The 19,654-nt window shown below is 45.5% G+C and overlaps 8 protein-coding genes across 8 annotated transcripts; 6 read left to right on the top strand and 2 right to left on the bottom strand.

Moving 5' to 3' along the window:
* Positions 1-1,840: 1,840 nt before the first annotated feature.
* On the top strand, positions 1,841-2,776 carry EDB93DRAFT_1103973 (uncharacterized protein; the record flags this gene model as incomplete). The annotated part of the gene is made up of 6 exons (XM_041447366.1): positions 1,841-1,921; positions 2,025-2,047; positions 2,146-2,160; positions 2,212-2,545; positions 2,593-2,621; positions 2,716-2,776. The coding sequence occupies 6 exons, from the start codon at positions 1,841-1,843 to the stop codon at positions 2,774-2,776; spliced, it is 543 nt and encodes a 180-aa protein (XP_041307792.1).
* Positions 2,777-4,889: 2,113 nt separating this feature from the next.
* EDB93DRAFT_1059891 (uncharacterized protein) lies at positions 4,890-5,129 on the top strand (the record flags this gene model as incomplete). The annotated part of the gene is made up of 1 exon (XM_041444806.1): positions 4,890-5,129. A coding segment is annotated over one exon (240 nt), but the record flags the coding sequence as incomplete, so codon positions are not given.
* A 1,807-nt stretch (positions 5,130-6,936) lies between these two features.
* Positions 6,937-8,910, top strand: EDB93DRAFT_1057763 (uncharacterized protein; the record flags this gene model as incomplete). Its single annotated transcript, XM_041444773.1, has 5 exons — positions 6,937-6,997; positions 7,454-7,543; positions 8,315-8,398; positions 8,456-8,567; positions 8,619-8,910. Coding segments are annotated over 5 exons (639 nt in total), but the record flags the coding sequence as incomplete, so codon positions are not given.
* Positions 8,911-10,711: 1,801 nt separating this feature from the next.
* EDB93DRAFT_1059045 (uncharacterized protein) lies at positions 10,712-11,156 on the bottom strand (the record flags this gene model as incomplete). Its single annotated transcript, XM_041444794.1, has 2 exons — positions 10,712-10,876; positions 10,902-11,156. Coding segments are annotated over 2 exons (420 nt in total), but the record flags the coding sequence as incomplete, so codon positions are not given.
* A 1,491-nt stretch (positions 11,157-12,647) lies between these two features.
* On the top strand, positions 12,648-13,316 carry EDB93DRAFT_1103970 (uncharacterized protein; the record flags this gene model as incomplete). Its single annotated transcript, XM_041447365.1, has 3 exons — positions 12,648-12,791; positions 12,846-12,971; positions 13,053-13,316. 3 exons carry the CDS (start codon positions 12,648-12,650, stop codon positions 13,314-13,316), a joined length of 534 nt encoding a protein of 177 aa, XP_041307788.1.
* A 2,008-nt stretch (positions 13,317-15,324) lies between these two features.
* Positions 15,325-15,853, bottom strand: EDB93DRAFT_1085241 (uncharacterized protein; the record flags this gene model as incomplete). The annotated part of the gene is made up of 4 exons (XM_041445896.1): positions 15,325-15,502; positions 15,558-15,637; positions 15,687-15,737; positions 15,785-15,853. The coding sequence occupies 4 exons, from the start codon at positions 15,851-15,853 to the stop codon at positions 15,325-15,327; spliced, it is 378 nt and encodes a 125-aa protein (XP_041307787.1).
* Positions 15,854-15,864: 11 nt separating this feature from the next.
* On the top strand, positions 15,865-18,218 carry EDB93DRAFT_1146091 (cyclophilin-like domain-containing protein). The gene is made up of 13 exons (XM_041449486.1): positions 15,865-16,057; positions 16,110-16,155; positions 16,210-16,237; positions 16,295-16,368; positions 16,421-16,534; positions 16,592-16,657; positions 16,710-16,733; positions 16,789-16,816; positions 16,881-17,033; positions 17,081-17,169; positions 17,225-17,337; positions 17,383-17,483; positions 17,538-18,218. The coding sequence occupies exons 1-13, from the start codon at positions 15,983-15,985 to the stop codon at positions 18,070-18,072; spliced, it is 1,446 nt and encodes a 481-aa protein (XP_041307786.1). The 5' UTR covers positions 15,865-15,982; the 3' UTR covers positions 18,073-18,218.
* A 463-nt stretch (positions 18,219-18,681) lies between these two features.
* On the top strand, positions 18,682-19,619 carry EDB93DRAFT_1146090 (uncharacterized protein). The gene is made up of 6 exons (XM_041449485.1): positions 18,682-18,762; positions 18,813-18,833; positions 18,885-19,097; positions 19,158-19,300; positions 19,353-19,367; positions 19,421-19,619. Exons 1-4 carry the CDS (start codon positions 18,760-18,762, stop codon positions 19,203-19,205), a joined length of 285 nt encoding a protein of 94 aa, XP_041307785.1. The 5' UTR covers positions 18,682-18,759; the 3' UTR covers positions 19,206-19,300; positions 19,353-19,367; positions 19,421-19,619.
* The last annotated feature ends 35 nt before the right edge of the window (positions 19,620-19,654 follow it).

Genomic DNA, 19,654 nt, shown 5'->3' with positions numbered 1-19,654 from the left:
ATCCCTTCCACCACCCTCCAGCCTCAGGGCAGTATGTAGTATAGATTCCTTTAGTAATCTACCATGTATCCTGCATATCTTTAATGAAATATTTGACCTGTATCATATATAAATGTGACTTTGTGTAAAAAGATGGCAATTGTCACTTCTCACACATATGTCATTTTACTTGTCATTCAGTCAGTCCTTCATGGATCTGTCTAAAGTCTCAGAGTCATTATCAGGGACATATATGGGAGGTATTCCAGGTCTTTGATTGCTTGTCACAGGCTTGATTACTATGTAGGCTTCTTATCAGTAGAAATGCCCCCTGTACATCAGATATCAAATTTGCGCCCTATGTAGGGCTGATACTTGGCTTAGAAAATATGTGGGAATGTTCTACTGATTATATATGAGCAGGACTGGTCATTTATGCAAGAGTAAGGCAGTTAAAAACATCAAAAGTGTGAAAAATGCGATTCTCTATGTTTTTGTTTCTGTAGAAGGATCCTATGTGTGTCCTGGGCCAGCTATATGATAGATTTACTCCAAATATACATAGGGATAGACCCCTTACCTCAATTGAGGTCCGGTCCTATAGGAAAAATTTTCACAGGGGGTAAACCACCAGGAGAGGGGGGGCACACCATGCAACAGGGTATTCTCCTATGGTCTTGGGCTCTTGATACATTGTTCCTATTGTTGAATAGATGCTGGGAATCATTTGTTTAAGTCTGTCCACCTAGAAATAATCAAATGAGAACATATTCTGTGTTTTCTTGCATATGCACTATATCTATTGATGTAGGACGCTTCAGGGGTTCAAATAAAGACGGGAATATACTCATATATGCTCATAGACATGTTCTAAATATCATAGAACACTTCCCCACCAAATGGGCAAAAATGCGAAAGTGTTTTGTACCCTACCCTATGTTGAATTGCCCCTGGAGGAGGAGCAGTCACACAAACAAACAAAAAAAGCAGTCTATTATATTTTATCATATATATATATACTAAACTACTACTTATATATAAAGGGGGAGCTATTGTGGTGTGGTGGTGAAGCTGCAATGATGTGGGGAGGGTGTGGAAATAATTATAATTGTGTGGTGTACCATATTGGGTGATGTTTTGGGTGTTGTGGGGTAATTCCCACAGCATGTGGCTAAAAATGCGAAAATGCGGAGTGTGGGAATAATGTGGAGAGGCCTGATAACATATCAAAACATCTGACAAATGTGGAGAACACATTTGTGACTGAAAACATAGCTGAGTTTCAAAATGCGGCTGTGAAAGCCCCCAAATAGGGACCTGGCAAGTGCCATGCAATAGGTCAAAAGAGTGAACTGGTAGTTGCCCATGAAAGTGTCTATGGTAAAAATGGTAGTTGCCAAAATACTAGGTCTAATTTTACAGCCAAGGGTGAAAAAAGGATGTCCGGTTGAGCCACCAGGCTGCGAGAGTCGGACGGCACATCAAGGCACCTGCTACACATGACCCGAGGGCAAGCGCTGCACTCATAGAGCACAACGTCCCCCTCAGCACCATCACGGCAAATAAGACACCACTAACAAATATTAGCAACAGTAAATGCATGAAGAAAGGACTTACTGAGCTGTGGGCGTCTGGTTGTACTACCTCAACCTCCCCCTCACTACTTGGGCTTGCTGGAGGAGGAGAGGCAACCGGCGATCCCAGAGGTCCACTGAGTCGCCTAGCAACACCACCGGCAGCTTGCTTTTTGGCAGTATTCTTAGTCATAGTGCTGAAACGAAGGACTTAGTAGAAAGAAGGAAGGTGTGAGGTGCAGAAACTGAACCGGCCGGTTGAACCAACAGTCATGTGACCATGGACAATGAGTGGCGCAGTAAACAACAACACATCAGGTGGCCGCAAAAGTCATGTGCTTGAATTGTTGAGCTGGCACTGTGCGAATGTAAACAAAGGCAAATATGCTGTGGCCTAAAGGCGCCACCACCCATTCACACGGTTGACTTTCTTGTTTCTCTCCACTCAACACTGCCGCCTTATCCCATTAGGCACTTACACAGGCTGCAGCTGTGTAAGTGCCTAATGGTCAATGAGGAGCATCTATTTAACTTAAGTATATCTCTTTTTATCTCAAAATCCTTACTGAATAGCGCTTCAGTTCTTTTATAGGTCTTCTTTTGTAAGGTGAGTACTATCTTGAGAACTCTTATGCTCACCCCTTTTCTTCCTCTCTAGCGGCCTCAATCTTGAGCTCAGAGGTCTAGTGCGTGCGCTGGCACGCCTAGCCTCTATGCTTGGTCACTTTGGGGGCTTGGAGGGTGGTTTAGTGTGCACACTGGTGTGCCTATCCACCCTCACCATCAACCTTGGGCAGGGAGGTCTAGTGTGCACGCCAGTGCACCTAGCCTCTATGCTTGAGCATTCTGGGGACTTGGAGGGTGGTTTAGTGTGCACACTGGTGCGCCTATCCACCCTCACCATCAACCTTGGGCAGGGAGGTCTAGTGTGCGCGCTGGCGTGCCTAGCCTCTGCACTGTCCAATACTTGGGTAATCTGGCGGTTTATCAAGGTATCTCTCTCATTATTGACAGAATGCACTCTGACTGCCGCTTACAGTTGTTTTTTTTTGGTAAATTCACTCTCAGGTAATTTTGATTTACATTCACACCCCAAGTGCTAACACAACGCTTGCAGACCATCCTTGACTTATTTATATATACATTCAATTGTTTCTTGTAGTAGTGTGCTGTACAATGCCAAGGCAGGGAGGGCCCCTCCGCTGCAGCTTTGTATTAGCTAGTTTAGTTTTTTCTGTACATCTTAGTATTTTTGTTGTTTTCTTTACTTTATACTAGCTTCGTCATGTAATACCTTACAACAAAGCTTACAAAAGAAAGGCTGAGCACGCCACCCTTCGCCCAAGTAACAAGTCATGTGACTGATCACCCATGATGGGACATGTGACTGTGCCAGTGCGCCCACAATAAGTAACTGGCCAGCCGGTACTTCTTGCCCAACTAGAATTCTGAGTAGTGTCTGTGGCAAGTCTAAATATAACACTAGAATAGTGAAACTAATCTTCTACTGGGCGTATTTGTGAGGTGGTGTATGCAATGGCTTCCTGAGCAGCTTTGCCAAGCTCATTCGTTCAGTACAAGAATAGTCGGACTGTCTGACTGTTCTTGTACTAGACGGATTTGTGAAGTGGTGCAGCTGGTGGCTTCTTGAGCAGCTTTGCCAAGCTAGCTCACTCAGTACAAGAATAGTTGGACTATCCGACTATTCTTGTACTGGATACGAATATCATCTTATCTTCCTCATAGTACAAGAATAGTCAGACTATTCTTCTATTCTTGTACTGGATACAAATATCATCTTATCTTTCTTATAGTACAAGAACAGAGGAATAGTCTCACTAGTCTTGTACTGGACGGATTTGTGAGGTGGTGCAGCTGGTGGCTTCTTGAGCAGCTTTGCCAAGCTAGCTTGCTCAGTACAAGAATAGTTGGACTATCCGACTATTCTTGTACTAGATACGAATATCATCTTATCTTCCTTACAGTACAAGAACAGTCTCACTATTCCTGTACTGCACGTGTTTGCGAGGTGGTGTATGCAATGGCTTCTGAGCAGGCTAGTATTACAATTCTTGTACCAGATAATGCCATCAGCAGTCTCCTACAATCCTACCAGTTCTGGTCATCATGAGGTTAACAGCCTATCAAATCCATCTAAGGCATTATGGTAGCCATTACATACATCGCCTCACATTATCTCAATTTGGTAATTCTCCATATAGACTAGCTCGAAACTACTGGAAAAGTTTTCCTGTTGCCACCTGACGCCATTAATCTTCTGTTCTTCTTTTGCTTCTGCCATGGAAGATCCTGTGACAAAACTGTCTAAAAACCTCTCTAGCCGCGTAGATGAGCTACTCCGGAACTCATCACCTTTTGAATTATTCTCATATACTAAGATAGATGATAGGTTACTAGAAAAAGCAAAGTAAGCAGGTTTTAAGTTAAGACTCAGTTGTGCTGAACTGCTCCAAATTTCAGGATGAGACTGTGGAACGAGTGGCAGAAGGTTCAACTTTCCAGTTCTGCCACACAAGTCAAGACCGGGGAGATTGCCGAGATTGAACTCTCCAGGGCTGCGGTCACCATAGCTTATGCTGCCATTAATAGCTGTAAGATTTTATTTGAATTTGACCGGGATCTATTTGTGATTGTTTGACCCCAGTAAGGATGGATTGGGATGTCCACCGTTTTGCAGACCAAGCTAAGGTGTCAACAAAGAGAAAAACTTGCAAAATATTTCAAAACTCCTTCTTTCGGCCACATCTCGGAGCTGACCACGTTTGTTGACAAGCACGGAAGGATACTCGCTTGGTATTTGCCAGAGATCTTGGTGCCTGATTGAATGGTGCGCCCAACTTTCAGACATGCAGTCAAATCATTTGTAACTGTTTATATTTAGGAACAGGCCAATAGCTTGATCAAGTTGCTCAGACCTGTCCTAGACCGGTCTTTGGCCAAGGCAACTAAAGAGAAAAACAGCCCTTGGCGTTCACAAGGTTTTGTCGTGCCTCCAGGGGGGGGGGGAGTTTGGAGCAGGGCGGGTGACTTTATGCCCTGGTGGATTCATGCAGTGCCAAGAGGTAAGTAAATCTTTCTAGGCTTGTTTAAGTACAAAACTAACTTAACAGAGCTAGCATCTCCAAGATGATTTGTACCAATCACCCCAGCTCGGTTTGCCTGTTGTTCGGCGTTGGTTATCTGAAATTACTGTGCCTGAACAACTCTGGTCGGCTATTACTAGTATTATTGCGCCGGATCAGTATCTTGCTGGTATTGAATCCGTGTCTAGACTGAAGAATATGGTTTGTACCTCAAAACCAGTTGTTTGGCCCTGTCTTTTCTGGAATTGAGGTAATTGTCAACCGAGAGACACCGCATCACCGAGATCCAGGAGCATCACCACCATTCTACGACCTTCTAGTTAGCCTTGGCCAAGCCAACCAGGCTATACTAGATCTTCCAGACTTGGGCACCCAACTAGGTTATCCCCCTAGGACTATGGTATATATTGCAGGCAAGGTGCTGGAACATGGAGTCCCAGGTTGGGGTGATGGCGAGAGGATCGTGATCGCCCATTTTATCAAGGATAAGGTCCATGATAAGCAAGGCATTCCAAGGCCAAGCTTTCCGATCCAGCATGATCTTCTCAAGTGGGTGGGGGCTGGTAGAGGTCTGAAACCTGTTTGTAAGAAGAAGGTGGGAAAAATTGATGGGGTTGGAAGGGTAGCAGCTAGGCGGTAATAGAGTTAATTAATCTATCAAGAGAAGATATGACCAGATTTGATGGGGATGGTTTTTTTTATTGCATTACTCGCCTTACTTTGTAATGTTCATTCTCATTCCTTGGTCCAAGTATTATGTCTGGCCAGAAAAAAAACCGACTCAAGTCTGTTTCATATTCTTTCAAAGACAGGGGTAGTTTGTCACAACGAAAAGACCTGGATGTCAACTATATTGCCTACAAACCTACAATTGGAAGGAGGGGAAAGCCATCATGGCTCGAATCTCGTGCTGATTCACTGTATGAAATATCGGGGAAATGTTCCTCCTCCTCGAGCCCCAGGAAACGAGCAAAGGAGGTCTTGATGGATTTGTCAGACATCAAGACATTCACTGACTTTGGTTTGGAAGGAGAGGCTGCTCAGGATGCAAGAAAAACCAAGGTACAACTCGCATTTTCTAGCTTACAGATAACTCTCTTCTCATAATACATAATATAGACCCAAAATAACTTCATAGCAGAGTATTTGGCCTACCGGAATCTATATCTAGACATCATCCTGGAATCGGAACAATTTACCTGTGCTGGCATCTGTGAGACTTGCCAAAGTGCTGAGGGCATATTCAGTTGTTTAACTTGCACTGGAGATCATGGCTGGTGTCGCCCTTGCATGGTCAAGTTGCATCAGTCATCACCATTTCACAAAATTCGTTTGTGGACCAGGAAGTGCTTCGAGGATGTCAAGCTAGCTGACCAGGGTTTAATATGGTACTTAGGCCATAGTGGAGAATCTTGCCCTTGGTATGAAGCTTCACAACTGTGTGACTCCAAGGTTGAAGCCTTGGCCCACAATACCACCAGTCACTATTGTACATTCTTCTGGGGTGTTCATGCATAACGTAGCATGGTGTCATTGCCTGGGATCCGATTCCCAGCATGTACAACTCCTAAAAGCAGGACTATTTCCTGCCAGCTTCACCCATCCAAAGACCGTGTTTACCTTTGAGGTGTTGGATCATTTTCTCAATGATGCCTTGGAATGCAAGACTTCTGCAAGGAGCTTCTATGAGAAACTCACAAGGCTGACTAATAACACATTCCAAGATACTGTCCTGGTGAGTTTAAGTGTACTTGATACAGTAGCTCTTTCTGAATATCCGGCATGTATTGGCAGGATCGATACCGTGAACTCATGAGAGTATCCCGGCTTTGGCAGGACTTAAAGAACTGAAAAATGGTTTGGATTTGGCCATGATGTTAAATCAGAGCCTGGCCCTGGTGATCTTGCTCTTTTTTGCCCTTCTTGTCCGCAGCCAGGAATCAATATGTCTTTGCTTTGGGAGCAGAAGTATGAAAGGCAAGTTGTTTAATTATTAAATGGTCTGGCTGGTACAGCTACTACAGCTGCCAGCTAGCATCCTGGCCAGCCAGTCTAGCTGGGAAAGGAAGCTGGCCAGCCTTAGTTCTACCTAGGGTAGACATAATGCTGCCCCAGAGCAAACTGGATGCAAGCCCAGACTCTAAGGTTAAACAAGGCTAATTGTGCATTGCAGGTGGCTGATTATGAGGAGATTGGTCGTCGATGGGAACTTCACTGCTCAGCATATGAACATGCATCAGCCTGAACTAGACATCTTCCTCTCAGATGGAACAGGTTATATGGTGGCTGATGCTCGTTATCAAGCTCACTTGGCCTCAGCAATGGAAAGCAAAGAGGTGAGTCAGCTAATTCATTTTTCATTTTCAGTGTCTCAATGTGTGAGAAGAGCTCCACATGTAGCAACCTTCGAGCCACTGGGGTGGGTGCCACAGCTTGTGCTAGGCATGGATGTTTTGTACCTCACTCAGTAGTAGACTTCCAGAAGGGTGAATGGCAAGTCTTCTTTGATTTATTGTGTCATGACATAATATGCTGACAAAATTATGTTAAGCCAAATGAATGTTGATTACTCCATATGTGAGGGTATTAAATACGCTGCCAACCGAATTGATACCTCCTTGGTGATTTACGATGTGGGGTGTCAGTGGAACCTTCACTTTGCAGATCGTGTTGACAACTGCCCTGGCCTAAGACTACCTGAAAATGCAGAGATTGTGGCTGCTGTGGGGAAATTTCATCTTAGTGCTCATAACCTGGCTTGTTTCGCTAGATACAGCCTGAACTTCATTATTGGAGCTGCCCAGGTTGATGGGGAAATTCTGGAGACACTCTGGGCTCCCTTCAACAAGATATCCCCAACAGCTCGTTCCGTGAGCCAAGCCCACCGTCAAGAAATCCTTGATGACCACATGCTGTTACGACTGGGATAGTTCTTCTGTCAAAGGTCAAAGATAGACCGGTCGAGTTGACAGTTCGTCGGCCTTCCTAGCACAAGGAAGGTTTCTGGATCAAGGGTTCTCACTAGACGAGCCGCAGCTTCTGTCTAGGATCAGTGGTGAGTGGTTTTAGCACTTCTACCGCAATCAAGGGTTCAGGCTAAGACAGTGAGTGACTGTCTTAGAATCAGAGTTCAGGCTACAAGGGTGGAGACCTTGTAGATCAGGATTCAAGGGGAAAACCCAGTAGATTAAGTTAAGGGATACATCTATGGTACATGGGGTTTATATAGGTAAAAGGGAGCGGCGCAGCCACGACAAGAATGGTAACAAAGATAGGAAAAGAGTACAACCTATCAAGATAGCAAAGATAGGTGAAACCGCCATGCGGCGCAAGATAGTATCTATGTTACAATCAAGAAGAAGAGAAGTGCGGACAGCCCGCTTGATAAGAGAATAGCCGGGTCTAGATGAGTCTAGAGTCGGCGGCGTGGTTGCAAAGGAAAAATGAAATAGGAGTAAATGTTATTGTAACACATGTGGAATTCAAATTGGAAAAAACTTGTTCATATTGGTGAGTCATATATTTGGTGTCAATAAGACTTTGATTAAATATTATCAGTCAAGACCCTGTTGCAAAAGTACAAAAGAGCAAATAAGGGCATTGATGACACAAAGATTCCATTTGATGATCTTACAAAATCCTTGGATGTCAACAAAGTCATCATGTGGGAAAGTGACGAGAGACAAGCCGTGGAACAGTGGGGGGCTCATCTTGATATATACAATCTAAAAATAGATAAAGGTGAGCGTTTGAGAGCTTCTACTGGCTTCAGTGTACATTCTGATGGAGGATTTGAAGCACCAACAATGGCAGACATAAGGCTTAAATTAACCGAAACAGAATATGCTGATACCGGCAAATTGGGTCTGGTATCTTGGCTTATTGAAGGTATCAATTTGGAAGATGTGCAGTGAGTCATTTCATTAGCCTCACAATCAACAGCATTTTAATTCAGCCCTAGGGATGCATTACAAGTAGATATTTGGCGGCTTCCCAGAGATGCATCTGCTACTCAAAAGGTTGTGGTCGCAGAGAAACAGCAAAAATTAGCTGCACATATATCAAAATATCACAAAAAAACTGATGCCATGACACAGGGCATTGAATTAAACTCAGGTACAGTGCCCGTGGATGACACCAGATTTTGCACTGCAGATACTGAGGAGCTAGGGGAAGAAGTTGTAGATGTCGAGTTTACCTCAGAAGAGATCGTCGATGAAGTTCCTGCAGAAGTGATGGGTATTTGGATGCCATCATCAGTGCCCCACAAGGATGCTGTAGCCCTTGGCTTGGGTGCTCTACAGATCAAAGAACTCCAGTTACGGCAGGGTCAGGTAAATGATTGCCTAGAAAGATTACGACAGGCTCTTGGTCATAAAGCCATCATTTATCGTCAATACTTCCGAAGTGCAGATTCCACCTGGATGGGTACCAGGTCAAAGCAAGATGCTTTTCAGTGCCAGATAAAAATAGATAAGTGTGTTCGAAGTTACCAAAGGGCAAGGGATGCCATGCAGAGACTAGGAGTGGATGAAGAAACTCTCAGGGATGTTTATCAACAAATCCAGCCCAGCCAGCTCACCGTGAACCAGGAAGTGACTGAAGAGAATAGATATGGTCAGGGATCAGACAGACTAGCATGGTTTTGGAGGATCAACAATGGTGGTGATCTTCGTGAGGATGCATGGATAAATGAATGTGAGTGGTGCTTTATATTTCATATGTATTCTTACTACAAGAATCAGTCTACAGTGTCAATTGGTTAAAAGCAAAGGCTGGAAAGAAGAATTAAGTTTGATTCGGCATGAGATGGGTTGGACAGTTGGCTGGTTTAGGCATAAGATGGGTGAATGGGAGAGAAGGTATAAAGAAGCTACAAAGCTTGGGCATAAAGCTTATGCACAATGGCAGGTGCTTTTGTGGGAACAGTTTGTGCTGGATGTAGAGAATTCATTCAAAGACAAGATGATTGTGGTATCTTAACTATATTGTCACCAGTATACAGCTCTCATTACTCTTCTGCTCAAAGTGAAGTCTGCCCAAAATATGCCCAAGCAACAAGAGGTTTTGGCACAGGCCAGTTTCCCTCTAATTTGATGTCTGGCCAGACAGGGTCTAAGGGCCAGCTCCCTCTAATTTGATGTCTGGCCAGTACAGGTCCTATGTGTCTGGCCCGACAGGGTCTACGGGCCAGCTCTCTCTCATTTGATGTCTGGCCAGTACAGGTCCTACCTGTCTGGCTGGACTGGGTCTACAGGCCAGCTCCCTCTCATTTGATGTCTGGCCAGTACAGGTCCTACCTGTCTGGCCGGACAGGGTCTACGGGCCAGCTCTCTCTCATTTGATGTCTGGCCAGTACAAGTCCTACCTGTCTGACCGGACAGGTTCTACGGTCCAGCTCCCTCTCATTTGATGTCTGGCCAGTATAAGTCCTACCCCTCTGGCCGGACAGGGTCCAAGGGCCAGCTCCCTCTAATTTGATGTCTGGTCAGTACAGGTCCTACCTGTCTGGCCGGACAGGGTCTATGATCCAGCTCCCTCTAATTTGATGTCTGGCCAGTACAGGTCCTACCCCTCTGGCCGGACAGGGTCTACAGGCCAGCTCCCTCTTATTTGATATCTGGCCAGTACAGGTCCCACCTGTCTGGCTGGACAGGTTCTAGGGTCCATCTCCCTCTCATTTGATGTCTGACCAGTACAGGTCCTACATCTCTGGCTGGTCAGGGTCTATGGACCAGCTCTCTCTCATTTGATATCTGGCTAGCACTGGTCCTACGTCCATAGCTGATACCTAGTATATAGCTAGTCACATATTACTGTACATGCCTCTACGTGCTGGCCAGTACCACATATACGTGAATTTAGTACAGCCGGCCAGCCTCTGGCTGCACAGCTTCTACAACCTTTTGGCATGTCCGGGGTACAGGTTCTATGTTGGGTTTTGACTGAATGGTCTGCTGAATTTTCACATTTGACTGAGCTCCAGGTTCAACTTCATTAGCAGAAGGACACAATCCAAGAAAGAAGCGCTCTGGGATAAAGTATGCCTTGGACTTGCAGTAGCTCATTGACAAAATATATCGTGCCATCAACCCAAACTGCTGGCGGTGATGGAAGATCAAGTAGCATCTTCATGCCATTAAACACCTGTGACATTCCATCGCCTCCATCTTTAGGGTAATCTTGTATCGCGAACCGTGTGAGCGGGTTCGCATAGTCCTGAGATATTGTCAGTATCATATACACCTAGGTAACATAGCAGACAAATTCTAGCAATTGATTCTGCAATATTGTTGATGTAAAAGATGTCCCCCGAGCGAGCCGAGACCTTCTCGGTTGGATCACCAATGAGACAGTCGATGTGTTTCTGGACTTTCTTGATGGCGCCAAATGAGGGAACATCCCGAGCACCGAGCTCTCTAGCCCAATTGATGATGGCCTTTTTCTGTCCATCAGAAAATGGGTGGCAGGGAGAACTAAAAAGAAGTGACATTATAAAGTTCTTGATGCTATGAGCATCGAGTTTGCAACTTGTATGGAGAAAAAACTCACTGCTTTGGATGTCCATGGGTATGTTGGACTATCTCAAGAGGAAATAACATTGGAGCCTGTTGTATCGTACTTGCCATCATCTGTGAACTTTGTTAAGTGCATTGTTATAGAGCACGGATCAAATATCACACTCACCGGGAACTTCAATGCCAAAATCAGGCGTACAATCATCGAAGAGCTCATGCTCGTCATTTACGGGGGCGAGAGGCATTGAGGAAGGAATTTCCCCACAGGTAAGACTTGCTTGGAGCTCGGAGAATAGGTCCAGATGCACTCTGTCGAACTCAGGTGTCCGATCACCTGTGGTATGATTCAAAAGCTCAGATAGTGGGACCTCCATGTCTACATCAGGCATGTCTGCATCCATGTATGGGTTGTTAGAATCGTGGGGAGACACAGTGGGTTTGGTGTTTGTTGTGGCGAAGACGGGGGCCCCAGCTTTCTTAGGTCGCAAATTCTCAAGTTGCGGTATGGGAGTAGTGTCCTGTCGTTTCTTGACAAACCTTTCAGAGAACCATTGATGCCTGCTCTGGGCGATGTGCTTTTCGATGTGTTGGATGGCCATTGTGCGCAAGACACCTGCTTTGCGAGGGCACACTGTGCAAACAACATGCTTGCCCCCATCTTCGCAATATTGTATGACTGTAAATAAAAAGCAGTGAAATATAAACAACCATTTAAATAACAGAGCAATGAAAACATACTATCACCGTCAACAAATTTATTGTTCATGATGGGATGTGCAGGGCAAGTCGATTGAGTGGCTGGAGGGTTGATTGAGGCTTTGGCAGTAGTACCTATCAAGCACTATAAAAAACAATGATACTGTGAGCGCTTCTATAGTAGGAGTGAGGAAAGATGGAGGAAAATGAAGTTTTTCATACGAGGCGGCAAATTGATCGTAAGATGAGTCATTTGCAGCGAAAAGAAAGGATAAAATGGGAGGGAAGTGAAATGACTCACCAGTTATCAGTAATGTCATACACAACAATGATACCATGAGTCACCTCTATAGTATGAGGACATTATGGTGTGGAAGGATAAAGTTTTTCATACAAGGCTGTGAATTTTTCGTCAGATGAGTTGTTCATAGGGAAAGGAGGGTGAAGATGGGAGGAAAGTGAAATGACTTGCCTGTTATCAGTCACGTCGTACACAACAATGATACTGTGAGCGTCTCTATAACAGGAGGACGTTATGGTGCAGAACCGCCCCTGGTTGTGATCTGTAAATTAGCTCTGCTTCAACAACAAAAACTATGGGACTCACAAATGGGATGAGTCAATGGCTTGCAGGAGTCTGAGGACGATGATATCACAGAATGACTTGAAGTTGTTGAGCTGACTTGGTCATGTGCTTTGCAATATTGATTCTGAACGACAAGTCCAAAGTCTCACAACGGCTCACTTTCTCAGACTTCAGGCTCCAATGTTTCACCATGGATCCGGGAACACTCACTAACAGTTCTATTGTCTATCCCGACATACAACATGAAGAGACTGGCTGCATATCACTGCAACCACTAATTCTCACAATCTGTTTTTCAGGCATGCTACCAGAGGGTCTTCTACAAGAAAACATCGTGAGTCGTTGTTTGATTGAAAACAAACTCAATCTTCACAATTATCTGTTGCAGCCCATTCAAATATCAGTATCTATTGACGAGGAGTATGGGGTATTTACCACTCCAGTCATAAACACTGTCTCAATGGATGTGAGGGATTCTGATAGTTGGCAAGTGGATTTGCTACCCTCGAGTGATGTGAGTCCACGTTCTGTCGCAAACACAAAGTACTTACATCGTGATGCAGCTGTATTTATTTCAAGATATAGCTGATCACAGTGTTGCTCCCCCTCCGATGATAGCATTCCATTTCTCCCACTTCCACCAGCATTCGACTCCTGCAATCGAGAAAATTGGGCATCATTGTCGAAGGAGATTGAGACATGGCTGGTATTGGAAGTGGATCCAGAGTCACCATTATGGACTTGGGGACATGATGCCTTTTGGTTAGCATTTATTGGTGCATATCCATACTTCCCAAGAGACAGATGGCCAATGTGGGATTCTCAAGTACCATTGCAAGGTACATTCATTGAAGCATGATTAGATCAGTCAAGCGGCGCCAAGGTGAATTGGATTGGAGTACGAGGCATCAATGAAGTACTTGATCATGTTTGGACTGAGTTCTGCATGCATGCAGCCCTCTTCTATCCCAGTCCCCTTATTTCTTCTGACTGCCTTCAGGACGATCAAGCTTGCACTTCACATGTTTCAGTATGTTAAAATACCTATACCACAAAACTTGTCATTTTCGTTAGTGTCTATCATTGTATATAGGTGTACTAATATTATGTGCTTGGACTGTTACCATGAACCAGCAAACCACTGGAAGGCCTGCAGTGATATCCAGATCACTAATAGTTGAGAGTCGATGACATGCAGATTAGCGGCGGTCAGTAGACTGTCATAGGAGTAAACAGATAGGTCGGAGTCAGTGCCCAGCATCAGTGTCATATACATACAACCTCTCTCAGATGTCTCCGCTTCTGATCTTTACCACAGGTTTCCATCTGATATAGCAAAAATATTATTCATGTGGCCTCACGTCGAGCCCCGATGCAGGCCCAGGTGACCTATTTCCTATTTTTGCCAGACATCAGGTCAAATGCACTGACACAACCTCTTTTTGTTAGCTTTACTCTATAAATGTGCTATTTACCTACAAAAGCTTTATTATAGTCAAGATCCAGCTCGTAGTTAGGTCGCTAAATAGTTTTCGCACTATATCTGTTCGGCCAAAAGCGGCAGTTGGTGTGTAGGTATACTAGACTCGTGACCAGTCTGGACTATGCTGGTCGATCTCGGAGAAATTTGCGAGCGAGGAGTTTGAAATTTGACAGATGCCGGTCACGCCGGTTTAGGTAATCGTTGTAATTGTACAAGAGGTGTGCATTCGGCGAATGCCGAACACGAGGTCCTATTACAGGCACCTAGTACCAAACTGGTGCCAGGTGTCCACATTTCAGCCACTTTGGAGAAAACAACAGGTTTGCATGAGTTTTTGCACAGTGGTCGCAGAACCCATCGAAATCATACCGTTTCTTGACAAAGTTGCATTATATTAGTCTATAGAACAGTTCTGCACACACCATTCTTTGATTTCAAGCTTCGAAACATGAAATGTGCCAGAACATTTGAAGAACATTGCAGATTTCCTAATTGATACATGACGCAAACGATCGACCGACGTGTTCTTACAGTCGCAAAGACGTGTTTCTCCTTGCCAGATACCATCACTGTACACTACAACACACTTGGGTTGTGCGAGAAGGCCTCGAGAACTTGCTGGTGTTGTGGCATTGAAAGGGCACTCGTAAAGTCCGTCGGGAGATCTTCAATTGCATCTCGAGCAGCGAGTGATAAAGGTCGTACTGGTATGGAACACATGGTGAACACTTAACATATTATAGAGTCTCAACGTTCAACGACGATAGCCACACTACATACCCTTGAGAAGCGGCGGCGGCGCAGCAGCTAATGGCCTCAATTTGTGCTCTAGTGACCTCTGCAGCGCTTTCTGCGGGACATGCCTATTTAGAATCCACCTGCGGTTAACTGCTTCTAAGAACAGATAATTAAGTACCGGGAGACCCTTGAGAACACCATCCTCTGCTTGGCGAACCAGGCTCGACTCTCTTTGATCAGAAACCGAACACGAACATGGTCAAGGGAAAAAGATACTGTCGCCCAGCAGCTATCTGCTTTACGATGTACACAGGATGCACAGTTCCTTGGTCAATCAGTCTGATATTCTTAAGCGGTTTATCGTAGGAATGACCGCTTGAGTGATGTTAAGCAAACAAGGACTAGAGAACGATTATATATTCTTGACTTGATGCTGGTCATCCGCGCCCAGTTATCATACCGGGCCTACGCACTTGATGACAGCACCAATGTCTGACTCGAGGCACGATAGCCCAAGGAGCTGTCACGTGTGGCCAGGAGTTCTCGACCGATGAGATGAAGACGGACGACCATTCTTAGGTCACAATGTTGGACGCTACGGGGCATGTGTGAGCGCTGAAGAAAAAACTCGATATGATAGTCGCACCTAAGTATCTATCGGCATGGCTTGTGCAGAAATTGGCGTTCTTTTCCCTTCTCGCCCAAGTCCGGCAGCTCTTTCTGCTTCTTCTATCGTATATGCAGGTTGCTTCAAAACTTTGCATCGTCGTTTATGTACTTTCCCCCTCCAATGTGACAGGAGCGCAGAATCAGTCTCGAAGTATCTTTTTAATGACATGATCAAGTTGACTGAAAAAGTATGGTAACAGTTCGACTTACTTTGCACATTCGACGCAGTAATGCTGGGCAAGACCAGGTTTCTCGAGATCAATGGGCTGTGCTTCAAGAGCAGCTCGGTTCTATATAAGAATTTAGATGGAGCGCATGAGCTGAAGAAAGTTTCAGTACCTTCGGGTCTAGATCGATGAGCTGAATTTGATCGAGATCTTTTGTGCGAGCCTATTGGGAGTCAATAAAGAAACAGAGACCAGAAAGTGAGTGCATACCCTTGTGCGGGATGCTCGATGCACGTCACGTTGTGCATGATGTGTACGAGATCTCCGTACCCGACCCATGGTGTGTGCAAAAAAACCCGTCTAACAAATTCACTGGCAATTGATACTGTCCTGTAATTCCCTTTTTAGGGTTGTCCACTTAGCACGCGCACAACCTCAGCTTCACTTGAACCTCACTCGTAAACGGCAATGGCGCTCCCAACAAACGGACGAGTGGTAATTGACACAACTGCAGGAGAGATTGAAATTGAGCTATGGTCAAAGGTGTGCACTGTATCTGTGGAGTATGTGACTTGGTTGCTGAGTGTGCACCCAGGAAACGCCAAAAACATGCCGGAATTTCATCGCACTCGCGCTAGAAGGTTAGGAATTGATTTTGGTTTGAAACCAAGGCGCCCAGCTCATTCAGAGGTCAGGTTATTATGACGGTGTTATATTTCATAGGTTAGAACCTTATTCCGAGTCAGGGTGTTCAGAACGGGTCTCTAAATTTCCTTGCAGAATCGTACCGGGTTTCCTAGTCCAAACCGGTGACAAAACAGGGACAGGTGGAGGAGGGGAGTCATTCTATGGAGGTGTGTCTTTATCGTGGTTTACCTTGATGCATGGTCACAATACTTGCCAAAGAACCATTCGAGGATGAAATTCACCCGCGATTGCGGTATGCTCACCGTGGGCTTGTCGCTATGGCCAACAATGGGACGAAGAATTCTAATGATTCCCAGTTCTTTATCACTCTTGGTGAGAAAGATCTCAGTGACACTTGGTAATCGACGATATTGACTTCACTCCTGGTAGACAGAGCGGATGAATTGCACGGCAAACACACGCTTTTCGGGAGGGTAATGGGGGACACCGTGTATAGTACGTTTGGAGGTTAGACATGGTGTCATATTTCTCACTCATTTTGACTTAGACGTCATGAAAATCGGGGAGATGGGTAGGTGACTCTATGCTAGGGGCTTAGTCAACCAACATCAATTCACCCCTTCCAGAGATTGGCGAAAATGAACGACCCGTGTAGTAGGTTTGACACCAACTTGTGGCTGCCTTTTCCTTTCAAAGCTCACTAGCCTTCATGACCCAGTCCACCCAAAATCAAGTCGATAACAATAGTCGACAATCCATTCCCAGACATTATACCCCGAATCACTGCTGCCGAGAAGCGTGCTCAGCAGCGAGCTCGAGAAGCTGGTCAGCGTGAACGAGAAGAGGCCGAACGTCGGAGGGGTGCTAAAAAGTGAGTCAACAATTGTAATTTACGCTTGTACTGCTGACTCCACGAAGAGATGTAAAGCTTTTGAGCTTTGGGGGAGAGCAGGATGACGAAACCGAACCCGTGGCGTTCAAGAAGAAAAATATTGCACGACCCGACCGTGAGTTCACTCGTCAACGATCACGCAAAAAATACAGCTGAGCAGAAGGTTGCAGTGGTCGACAATCATGACGCAATAGGCATTCCAATGCCAGAAGCTCTGCTTGGTCCTCCGAAGAAATCTAATGAACCACCTCGAGAACGTGCATCTGAGAAGGAATCATCCAAGGTACGTACTTTATAGCTACGCCGAATAACGAATAACACAGATCAGTATCAGCACGAGAAACCTTCAAAAAGTAGCAAATCCGAGGGTGCAGATAAGGACATCAAGAAAATCCGTGAAACACACGCAAAAGAGAAGGCTTCTGGAAGGTTTCTAATATTTTATAACCTCTTGGACTGCAAGTTGACGCATGACATCAATAGTGATGCCCGACGCACTGAAATTGAGCAGATGGAGAACGAGATTCGCAGACTGACGCGTAAGCGAGAAGGTGGCGATGATAGCGACGAGGAAGCTGCACGGAAGAAGACAAAACCGACGAAGTCCTATCTCGAGGAAGAACTCGCCAAGTACTCCAAGGGGCGGGGATTACAGAAGAAAGGGAAGGGAAAGAAGGATGAGGGCGATGTCCTAGCTGCTTTGAACAGCTTCAGGGGATTGTTGCAGTCGAACGCGAACTTGGAGATGGAGGACATTGCAGAAGAGGGCGATCGTGTGGACGACAGTGGAGGCGGAACTATTCCTAGTGGAGAGGATCCGGGTATTGAAGTGGATGACGATCGCGGATTCATTGGTCATGCTTTGCACTTCCCGAAGGACGATGGGGAAGAAACGAGGAAGGCTGAGAAAGATTATGAGGTTATTGATCCTCGTCAGCGTGGCGCGAGGGCACGGGAAGAGGAGCGGGAGAGGAAACGAACTGCAATGAAGGGAAAGAACGGGCGCGGCCGTCGGTGATGTCCCGTCCTTTGCAGCTTCCTTTGCACTTGAAAGCACTGGCGCTCCTGAACCATCTTTATGTACAGGCTAGGGATATCATCTTTTCACCGATCTCAACGCATCTGACTGTCTCGGTGAGGTGGGCCCTTGTCGAACACCCAAACACTTCCGTGCAGATAATATTGGCAGGCATTTCCCCATAACGCTAAGTACCGCTCGTGTATTCACGTGAAAGATAGTCAGAGACTGTGAGACCATTCGTCACTTTCTCCTCGATGGCAAGAAAGACCCCGAAGCACGTAAATGGACAATACTCGGGCAAATTTTCGGTGGCTTCTAGTGTACCGCAACCTACCTTTAATTTTACAGTAATGGCCTAAGAGGTCTTCATCGCTGGCCACCCATGGTCGACTCTCCCGACCCAGTTTATGAAGCCCTCGTTGACAGGCGCCTAACCGTCTGCCCTCATTTCAACTGACAGTTTGTCTAGTGAAGGTGGAAGAACGAAACAAGGTTTACTATGCACAGTATCCCCAAGATGTTCGAAATGTTCGAAATTCAGACAAGTCTACCTCCACCAAGTTATTGATCTACCACAGGTCCGTCGGATCTTAGGTTTCCTAGAGGGCAATAATGTAGTCATTCCGAACGGCGGGAATTTGACGGTCTCACGGTGGCAACAACTCGGCCTGCAATTTGGATCGCATGGTAGGTTTCGATTTACTGTGAAAGGATGGCTTCTCATATTATATGCTTAGGCCGCATCGATCGGGTTCATCGTATGTAATTTTGCTTCAATTTCGCCAACGAGGGCTCATTCATATGCGCAGAGCTCGTGTTCCGAGCGATCACAGAATTGGACACGTTTGGGAAGCTCTCATGTGTCATGTGGGCTTATCGACAGTACACAGAGAATACAGAACTTTGACACCAACCCGATTTACGCAGTGCTTCACGAGTCTATCTACTGCACAGCGCGTCATTCAGAAGAAAAAGTGAGGCTCATGTCCGATGATGTCCCCATTTACTTCACGGGGGAGATGGTACGTCCATAGTCATTCAAGCTTCTTTCAGATGTTGAGATTGGATCCATGCATCGACAGATATTCCCCGACATGTTCGAAGACTATCATCATCTACGTCCCCTGTGAGGCGCGACCGAACTGTTGGCTAACGATGAAGATTGGCCCATGTTGTAAGACAAAGAGGCCCTGAAAAAGAACCAAGTAAAAGTAAACGCTACAACGTGAGTAAAGGTTGTGATCGTTAATGAGCTAGGCTTAACACCGACCCCATAGCTATTATGACGACATGTGAGTAACGTCCCTTTGACTACTTTGTTGTCGCTTATATGAGCACTTTCAAGGTATGTCGATTTTGGTCTTGTGCAACAGGCAACATCCGTCATCGGCAACGTGGAACAACTCATCCCCAATCAGAGTTTCCATGACGGTATACGCAAGCACATGGAAAGCATCTTTTCGAGCTGTTTGAACGGGAGCGCGATTAGAACCAATTTCCCTGAAGCAGCGAGTAGCCTATGATGTGGCATTTTGGGATCGAGATAGTATAGAGATGACCTTTGCTACAGGATTGATAG

Source organism: Suillus bovinus (genome assembly GCF_016758785.1).
Source record: "Suillus bovinus strain UH-Sbo-P2 chromosome Unknown EDB93scaffold_27, whole genome shotgun sequence".
In the NCBI taxonomy this organism is placed as follows: Eukaryota; Fungi; Basidiomycota; class Agaricomycetes; order Boletales; family Suillaceae; genus Suillus; species Suillus bovinus.
Note: the sequence above shows the minus strand (reverse complement) of the source record. Positions and strands in the feature narration are given on the sequence as shown.

Excerpts from the sequence above, each read along its gene's own strand:
- EDB93DRAFT_1146090 (XM_041449485.1), top strand. Across the intron at positions 18,834-18,884 it reads CCGCATCGATCGGGTTCATC|AGCTCGTGTTCCGAGCGATC; the intron begins GTATGTAATTTT and ends TCATATGCGCAG. Across the intron at positions 19,098-19,157 it reads TTTACTTCACGGGGGAGATG|ATATTCCCCGACATGTTCGA; the intron begins GTACGTCCATAG and ends ATGCATCGACAG.
- EDB93DRAFT_1146091 (XM_041449486.1), top strand. The coding sequence starts at position 15,983 with ATGGCGCTCCCAACAAACGGACGAGTGGTAATTGACACAACTGCAGGA. Across the intron at positions 16,156-16,209 it reads CATCGCACTCGCGCTAGAAG|GTTATTATGACGGTGTTATA; the intron begins GTTAGGAATTGA and ends TTCAGAGGTCAG. Across the intron at positions 16,817-16,880 it reads GAAAATGAACGACCCGTGTA|TCCACCCAAAATCAAGTCGA; the intron begins GTAGGTTTGACA and ends TTCATGACCCAG.